Here is a 9,754-nt window from a genome sequence, read left to right on the forward strand (position 1 = left end):
CCTGCCAATTTGCCCCCAGCCAATCCTGGCTAGGATCCTGTAACTCAGCACATACAAGCAAGCAATCAAACCTGGAAACCTCATATCCGTACGGCTCAAAACCACATGTAACTAAACACGATGCTTACACCAGCTGCCCAGCTAGGATATGCAAGAGAGTCTGTTATTTTGCAAGACAAAAATAAAACCGACATTCTCGAATGCTATAATGACAATTACTTCAAATAAAGCAATTCTCACAGTAAAATACTGTTGAAGCCTTGCGCATTTAATCATACTTTTACATTAAAATTAAAACAAAATGCCTTTGTAACAAATGTTTCAACACAAAATCCAAATGGTCAGTAATGAATACAGATGATAGTGTTAACAACTGATATAATAATTAACCAGCTATATTAGGTTTATTCGGAGGACCAATGAATTACAAGATACACTGACTCCACAGCACCAACTGTTGGGTTTCCATGATGCACTATAGTCTTTTGCACATGCAAAATAAATAAGTCTTTGATCAGAAAGCAGTGCCTTGTACCTGTGTTGTGCCAGAACCTTTAGACAGTCCCTGCCCTCAAAGTGTACAGTAAGCTGTAGCCAAAAATCACTTGTGAAACAAAAGTAAAGAAAAAGATCACTTGAATTGTCCTGAGCTGCTACACTCTATTTTCAAAGGTGAATCTCAACCACACAAACTTTCCCTTTAGATCAACATATGTGCTCACTATAGTGAGGCAATGTTTTATTACCTCTTACAAGTATGGCTATCTGCCACTGCAGGAAATACAGCAAATTTTCCCCTAGCCTGAAAATTATTTTTAAAGACCCCGACAACATATTTCCAGTGTAGTGCTTTGAAACTAAGTTCAGTAGATCATGCCAACACTCGTTAACTCTCGAGTTTTCTCTCTCATCTGTGAAAGAACATTTACACCATTGACCTTTCAAAGCATTTAAGTGTTGTGCATATACAGCTTTAAACGCACCAATAATTTGAGGAATATGTGGTTGTTCAACCCGAGCAGAGAGGGGAAGTCCCAGCCAGTCACAATGAGAGTTCAGCTAGAAGCAATCTTTAGCTATAGATTGACAGTTTCACCTCAGTTACACAAATGGAACCGTCACCATGCTCTAAAATTAAGCTAATTTAGCATTTGAAGCTCCAATTGTTTTCAAACCAAACCCAACTCCAAACATGTTCACACATTTCTAGATATTTTGGGTCGAAATTCAAAAGCCTCTACTCAAATACAATATACAACAGGCTATATTGGGTAACTATATATATTTCCACTCAATAGCTTATGTTCCCCACTATTAAATTATACATCATACTGAGCTCACCTTAGATATTACAGTTACTAATTACAGACATAGAGCTTTCATAGAGGTGTGTGGTCGTGTCAAGTGTTCAGATAAGCTGCTAAGTTAAGAATCTTCATCAAACTGGGGCGGGGTGGGGAGGGCGACTGGAAATGTTGCCTGGACACATGGTTCTGCACCTTCCACCAAAAAGGCTGTTACAGGCTTCTTCTCCTAGTTGAAGGATATGGTGGGCGCATATTAGCAGAGTAATGGGGAAGAGGGAAAAAAAGTAGAAAATAAAGGATTTAGAAACACAAATTGCACTTAATGGTTCTACAGGGGTTACAGTAACAGCAACAGGCTGTTCTTTGAGTTTATTTGCCACTTGAAATTTTCATCAGATTTTGAGAACAGAGGAGTAATCTGTGCTCATAGCCATGAATCCTGTACCAGCAATCAAAGAAAAATAAAGAAATCACATATGGAAGATATTAGTATTAACCAATCAACCAACCCTTTAACACAGCTTTACTATTATTGAATTTGCTGCCACCACATACATGTCCAATGGTGCTGGGATGATGAGATGATGTTGCCTGTAATGCTAAAAATAATTTGTCTGCCAGCCGTAACTAATCAAGACAACAAGGGAATCATAATGAAAGGAAACTTCAGTATTTAAAACAAACACATTGAGAGCTGTGCCGATGACACACTGGTTCTCATCTGTGAAGTGTGGGGTTCATATTATATGACCAGGAGATCTCATCACCAAACACGTGACCCCATGTCATACAAAGGTCAGAGCCCCCCCCACCCCCACTTGTATCTGGCATAAGGTGGGCACAACCTTCAGCTGTTGCACTGTGTTCCCACTACTGCCTTACAAGCAACTGAATTGGGAGACCACCCATAGTTTCTGAAGTCAGTTTCTATTGCAATCAGCATCCTCCACACCAAACGTACATTGGCATCTCGTTTCCTAGTGTGCAGTGTTTCCCCTCCTCTCACTATACCAATAGGCAGTATTGCTATAATATGACGGGCTAGACTTTGTCAGTGCTATACTACTGAGGTTGCAATTTAGAAGAATCTCTCCCATTAGCAAGACCAGAATCCAAAACCCAGTGCATTCTGAAACACTGCCACAGTTCTATTGGAGAATATTCAGAAACATAATGCACCAAAAGAACATTAGCAAAAACTGAAAGCAACCCCTCATCACAGGTTGTCCTTCCAAGCCTGTTGCCAGGCAGAGTTAATACTAATAGTCAGTTCTATAACAGTCGTATCTTACGGCAAACAGCTGAGGAGCAGTCTGAAAAAAAAATTCACAAGATTTAATGCACGTGTGTGTTTAAAAATTCCGCACAATATCATGGCCAACAGGCGCGGAAAGGTAGGTCCTGGAATCTGGGTGCCGTGGATGCAGCGTAATAGGCATAGGGCACCCTGCTTGGTGTGGCGAACACTCTTGAGATATGCCACGACTTTCAATAGGCAACACAAAAACAATTAAATTGTCACAAAATCAGTAAAGGCAAAAAAAAATGTACATCATGCACAAAATCTTGGCAAGGTTCTAAAATATAAAAAGCCATATGATTAGCTGTGTGTAGAGGACTGTCGGGAGACAGATTCTACATCAAGTTCAGAGATGTGCTGATCGTGGTATTCCAGCAAGAAAGGTCACTTCAGTTCAAGGGTCAGGCTATCATTTGGACACTGCATTCCCTATTAGTCACATTACATTGATCCAGCCTCAGAAAAATCTGGAGACCATGATATTCCGACAGTCTTGTGGATAAGGAGTTTCAGTCCAGTGAATTTGCGTAAGAATTCCTCCTTAAAATATTGGCAAATCGGTCTTTACAAATCAGATGCTATTGGTGACAACAGCCAAACAAATAGGTGGGTTTCTTCTTCTCAGCCAGGTTCACAGCTTCATCTTCTAAAAACAAACCAAAAATAGTGCATGAGACCCATGATAATAGTAACACAGCAAATACCCGAGACTGTTGTATACCAACACTCAGACACAGCAAATATCCCAGACCCTGTTATATATTAAGGAGCCAAAATTGCCCCTTTCTATAAGAGCTGTGACTGCCTCGAAGAGGCAGCCACGGGTCGGTAAGGACTCACCGCTCAGTCGGTGTGATGGGGCTGCCATTTTGAAAATTGCCCTCCTTTATTTTTGGAATGGTGTTCCTGTCGGGCACGCACTGACCCCTTACCGACTGGCGGTGGTGACCCTCTTTCTGCCCCTTGTGGGAAATTGCCCTGCGGGAGCCCCCGACAGCTTTCCCCGGCGGGAAGCTTCTTGTGGCTGGACGGCGCGTTCGCCCTTAAAAGGGAGGAGGCACTGCTGTGGCTGCCATTTTATTTTAATTGTCGGCCAACTGCCAAGTCGGCCCAACAATGGTTGCCACGGGTTCGGCCGGGTACCGGGGCACTGGCCTGGCAGAAACCCTCCCTGGTGGCCCAGTGTTTGTCACTAAAATGGCTGCAGAGTTCGTAGCAAGCCTCCCTTTTAACTGAAGGGAAGGGATGTTGTGACGCATCAGCGCGGCGCTGATGACTTGGAGCGACGGCTGTTCCGACCCGCCCGCACTTCCGCCCCGCTGACGACCCCACATCTGCTCCGCTCAAAAAAAAAAGCTGAATTTCTCCAGATTGTTTGCCTCATGCATTGGAGCAGACAGAACACTTAAAAATGGAAGGTGCAACCCTTTTAGGACGGAGGACAATTTCGGCCCCTAACACTCGCATATAGCATAATCCCAGACCCCATATACACACACAGTATATAGCCCAGACCCCATTATATACTGACATTCACACACAGCATATATTCCAGACCGTTATATATCGACACTCACACACAGCGTATAGCCCAGACCCTGTCATATGCTGACCAGAGTGATACCCCAGACTCTGTTATTCACACCCGGTGAGTGCCCCAGACCGTGATATATACTAACACCCATAGCAAACACCCCAGACCCTGTTACGCACGCACGCCCCCCAGATTCTGCCACATAGTGAACGATTAACGCTGCTCCTGTTGGTATCTGATGAAGCCCCAATTACCATCTATTTACCTGTCATCACTTGGAAGGCCGTTACATTCACGTAATCTTCTGCTACTATCTGAAAGAGTTCATCTGAAATATGAGAACAAAAGGATGTTGGTTCTTTGCATTCAAGTTCCTGGAAATCCCATTACACCCCTCATTACAAAGTCCTCCAATCTTCAAGACTCATTACAAAACCTTCCCCTCAATTTCAAGACCTCATTACACCTCCTCTGCTCATCAAAACTTTATTACAATATTTCAGAGAGAGAGGGAGGAAATAAGAGAGATATGATGTGGCACAGAGGGAGAGTGTGTGTGTGATACAGAAACATAAACTTACCAACATTCTGGCCTGTCTTACTGGAGGTTTCAAACAGTTTGGCTTTGATCTCTGAAAGACAAATATTGCATATGACACTCAGTGATGAGGATTCAATCACACAAAGCAGAATTCAGTAAGAAAATACACTAGCACAACATTCTTGACTTTGTGGTGTACTTGCCAAATGTCTGAAAGCACTATGAAGATAAAACATGGTGGTGCGATAAAAGGATTATGTAATGCTGCATGTGTTACAATTTTGGCCGCCTACCTCAATTACTTTCCTTGTGCTCATTACCAAAGACCACTCCCAAAGGAAGCCCTCACTTATCCGGATTGAATTCCATTTGCCACTGTTCTGCCCATCTGACCAGTACGTTGATATCTTCCTATTTTAGTGTCATCTGCAAACTTCTTAATCATACCCCCAACATTCAAGTCCAAGTCATTGATATTTACCACAAAAAGCAAGAGAGCCAGCACCAAGCTTTGTGGAACCCCACTGGATACAGCCTTCCAGTCACCCATCAACCATTACCCTTTGCTTCCTGCCTCTGACCCAATTTTGGATCCAACTTGCCACTTTGCCCTGGATCCCATGGGCTTTTACTTTTGTGACCAGTCTGCCATGTGGGACCTTATCAAAAGCTTTGCTAAAATCCATACACATCATACGCACTGCCCTCATTGACCCTCTTGGTTACCTCCTCGAAAAATTTTATCAAGTTAGTCAGACACGACCTTCCCTTAACAAATCTATGCTGACTGTCCTTGATTAATCCATGTCTTTCTAAATGAAGATTTATCCTATCCGTCAGGACTTTTTCCAATCATTTTCCCATCACCGAGGTTAGGCTGACTGGCATGTAATTACTCGGTCTATCTGTTTCTCCTTTTTAAACAAAGGTACCACACCTGTAGCCAGAGGACTGTAAAATGATGGTCAAAGCCTCTGCTATTTTCTCTTTTATTTCTCTTAACAGCCGGTCTGGTGATTTTATCCACTTTCAAAGCTGCTAAGCCCTTTAATACTTCCTCTCACGCGATGTTTATCTCGTCTAATATTTCATACTCCTCCTCCCTCATTGCAAAGTCTGCATCGCCCTTCGCTTTTGTGAAAAAAGATGCAAAGTAATAATTAAGAATCTCACCCACGTCTTCTGCCTCCACACACAGATTTATTTTATGGTCTCCAATAGGCCCCACGCTTTCTCTAATTATCCTCTTGCTCTTAATATATTTATAAAACATCTCTGGGTTTTCCCTGATTTTACTTGCCAACATTCTTTCATGCTATTTCTTTGCTTTCCCAATCTCTTTTTTAATTGCATCCTTACACTTACATTTTTCCAGAGTTTCTGCAATATTGAGTACTCGGTATAGAAACATAGAAAATAGGTGCAGGAGCAGGCCATTCAGCCCTTCTAGCCTGCACCTCCATTTAATGAGTTCATGGCTGAACATGAAACTTCAGTACCCCCTTCCTGCTTTCTCGCCATACCCCTTGATCCCCCGAGTAGTAAGGATTTCATCTAACTCCCTTTTGAATATATTTAGTGAATTGGCCTCAACTACTCTCTGTGGTAGAGAATTCCACAGGTTCACCACTCTCTGGGTGAAGAAGTCTCTCCTCATCTCGGTCCTAAATGGCTTACCTCTTATCCTTAGACTGTGACCCCTGGTTCTGGACTTCCCCAACATCGGGAACATTCTTCCTGCATCTAACCTGTCTAAACCCATCAGAATTTTAAACGTTTCTATGAGGTCCCCTCTCATTCTTCTGAACTCCAGTGAATACAAACCCAGTTGATCCAGTCTTTCTTGATAAGTCAGTCCCACCATCCCGGGAATCAGTCTGGTGAATCTTCGCTGCACTCCCTCAATAGCAAGAATGTCCTTCCTCAAGTTAGAAGACCAAAACTGTACACAATACTCCAGGTGTGGCCTCACCAAGGCCCTGTACAACTGTAGCAACACCTCCCTGCCCCTGTACTCAAATCCCCTCGCTATGAAGGCCAACATGCCATTTGCTTTCTTAACCGCCTGCTGTACCTGCATGCCAACCTTCAATGACTGATGTACCATGACACCCAGGTCTCGTTGCACCTTCCCTTTTCCTAATCTGTCACCATTCAGATAATAGTCTGTGTCTCTGTTTTTACCACCAAAGTGGATAACCTCACATTTATCCATATTATACTTCATCTGCCATGCATTTGCCCACTCACCTAACCTATCCAAGTCACTCTGCAGCCTCATAGCATCCTTCTCGCAGCTCACACTGCCACCCAACTTAGTGTCATCTGCAAATTTGGAGATACTACATTTAATCCCCTCGTCTAAATCATTAATGTACAATGTAAACAGCTGGAGACCCAGCACAGAACCTTGCGGTACCCCACTAGTCACTGCCTGCCCATTCTGAAAAGTACCCATTTACTCCTACTCTTTGCTTCCTGTCTGACAACCAGTTCTCAATCCACGTCAGCACACTACCCCCAATCCCATATGCTTTAACTTTGCACATTAATCTCTTGTGTGGGACCTTGTCGAAAGCCTTCTGAAAGTCCAAATATACCACATCAACTGGTTCTCCTTTGTCCACTTTACTGGAAACATCCTCAAAAAATTCCAGAAGATTTGTCAAGCATGATTTCCCTTTCACAATCCATGCTGACTTGGACCCATCATGTCACCATTTTCCAAATGCGCTGCTATGACATCCTTAATAATTGATTCCATCATTTTACCCACTACTGAGGTCAGGCTGACCGGTCTATAATTCCGTTTTCTCTCTCCCTTCTTTTTTAAAAAGTGGGGTTACATTGGCTACCCTCCACTCGATAGGAACTGATCCAGAGTCAATGGAATGTTGGAAAATGACTGTCAATGCATCCGCTATTTCCAAGGCCACCTCCTTAAGTACTCTGGGATGCAGTCCATCAGGCCCTGTGGATTTATCGGCCTTCAATCCCATCAATTTCCCCAACACAATTTCCCGACTAATAAAGATTTCCCTCAGTTCCTCCTCCTTACTAGACCCTCTGACCCCTTTTATATCCGGAAGGTTGTTTGTGTCCTCCTTAGTGAATACTGAACCAAAGTACTTGTTCAATTGGTCTGCCATTTCTTTGTTCCCCGTTATGACTTCCCCCGATTCTGACTGCAGGGGACCCACGTTTGTCTTTACTAACCTTTTTCTCTTTACATACCTATAGAAACTTTTGCAATCCGCTTTAATGTTCCCTGCAAGCTTCTTCTTGTACTCCATTTTCCCTGCCCTAATCAAACCCGTTGTCCTCCTCTGCTGAGTTCTAAATTTCTCCCAGTCCCCAGGATCGCTGCTATTTCTGGCCAATTTGTATGCCACTTCCTTGGCTTTAATACTATCCCCGATTTCCCTAGATAGCCACGGTTGAGCCACCTTCCCTTTTTTATTTGTCTGTCATAAGCTTCTCTTTTATTCCTTTATCTTACCCTGTATGTCTCGTGACATCCAGGGGCTCTAGATTTGTTAGCCCTACCAAAAGGGAACATACTTGCTCTGTACCCTCAGGATCTCCTCCTTGAATGTCTCCCCCTGCTCTGACACTGATTAATCATCAAGTAGCTGTTTCCAGTCCACTTTGGCCAAATCCCATCTCAGATAGGGTGGGGGGGCAAGCCATGGAGGGTTTTGAAAACAAGGATGAGAATTTTGAAATCAAGTAATTGCTTAACTGGGAGCCGATGGAGGTCAGCGAGCACAGGGGTGATTGGTGAATGGGACTTGGTGCGAGTTAGGACACGGGTAACTGAGTTTTGGATTACCTCAAGTTTACGTAGGGTAGAATGTGGGAGACCAACCAGGAGTCCATTGGCATAGTCAAGTCTAGAAGTAACAAAGACATGGATGACGGTTTCAGCAGCCAAAGAGCTGAAGCAAGGGCGGAGACGGGCGATGTTACGGAAGTGGAAATAGGCAGTCTTAGTTAAGCTGCGGATATGTGGTCGAAAGCTCATTTCAGGGTCAAATATGACACCGAGGTTCGAACAGTGTAGTTCAGCCTCAGACAGATGCTAGGGAGAGGGATGGAGTCGGTGGTTAGGGAACAGAGTTTGAGGCGGGGGCCGAAGACAATGGCTTCGGTCTTCCCAATATTTAACTGGAGAAAATTTCTGCTCATCCAGTACTGGCCAATATTTTTCTCTCAATCAATGTACAAGGTGCATCGCCTAAAACTCAGATCCCTCGGGACCGATGACAGTCTAGATTCCAGGCTTTTCCGGACTTTCAATTTGCTTTCTGACGTCACGAATCCGGAAACACCTGAGCCCAGGTTTGGGTATTCCCGGATTTCGGATCATCAGAAAGAGGAGCGGGTGCCCCCCCACCGAGGAGCTGTTCAGGCCGGCTGGGCCCCGCCAAGTAGGTTGTCGGGCCGGCTGGCGAGGAGGCTCCGAGGTAAAGGCAGCACCGGTGAAGCAGGTGAAGCGAGCGATGGCGAGGCCCAAGGATAGATCCTTGGGGACCCCAGAGGTAACGATGAGGTAGTGGGAAGGGAAGCCGTTGCAGGTGATTTTCTGGCTTCAATTAGATAAAGAAGAATGGAACCAGACAAGTGCAGTGCCACCCAGCTGGATGACGGTGGAGAGGTGTTGGAGGAGAATGGAGTGTTCAACCGTGTCAAAGGCTACAGACAGTTCGAAAAGGACAAGGAGGGATAGTAGCCGGCAGTTACATTTGCCAATCCAGAATGATCCTGGAATGGTGACCAGCTATGGCAGACAGGAGTAGGACCCAATAATGCTTTATGTGGTCCAGCCAAATCTGGTGGTGAATGGCCAAACCAGTTGTCCGCCATATCCATTCAAGTCTGCATCCCTTGGACTTAAGGTAGCGAAGGTGAGGGCCGTACCAGGGGGAATGGCCAGGGTGAGAGAGAGTAATTGTTTTAATAGGGACTAAGGCATCATTCATAGGCAGTCCCTCAGAATCGAGGAAGACTCGCTTCCACTCTAAAAATGAGTCCTTAGGTGGCTGAACAGTCTCCTACACAGTCCCCGTCAC

At 44.3% G+C, this 9,754-nt stretch overlaps 1 protein-coding gene across 2 annotated transcripts in view; it reads right to left on the reverse strand.

Annotated features, from left to right (window-relative positions):
• Positions 1-247: 247 nt before the first annotated feature.
• rab24 (RAB24, member RAS oncogene family) overlaps positions 248-9,754 on the reverse strand; it is a 30,996-nt gene continuing 21,489 nt past the window's right edge. For both annotated transcript variants that reach the window (XM_070878378.1, XM_070878377.1), the window contains 3 exons: positions 4,723-4,773; positions 4,407-4,469; positions 248-3,253 (listed from right to left, as the gene is read on the reverse strand). In XM_070878378.1, coding sequence (XP_070734479.1) covers positions 3,186-3,253; positions 4,407-4,469; positions 4,723-4,773 — 182 coding nt within the window. In that variant the 3' untranslated portion in view covers positions 248-3,185. The remainder of the gene's footprint in view (positions 3,254-4,406; positions 4,470-4,722; positions 4,774-9,754) is intronic.

Source organism: Pristiophorus japonicus, chromosome 4, assembly GCF_044704955.1.
Source record: "Pristiophorus japonicus isolate sPriJap1 chromosome 4, sPriJap1.hap1, whole genome shotgun sequence".
NCBI lineage: Eukaryota > Metazoa > Chordata > Chondrichthyes > Pristiophoridae > Pristiophorus > Pristiophorus japonicus.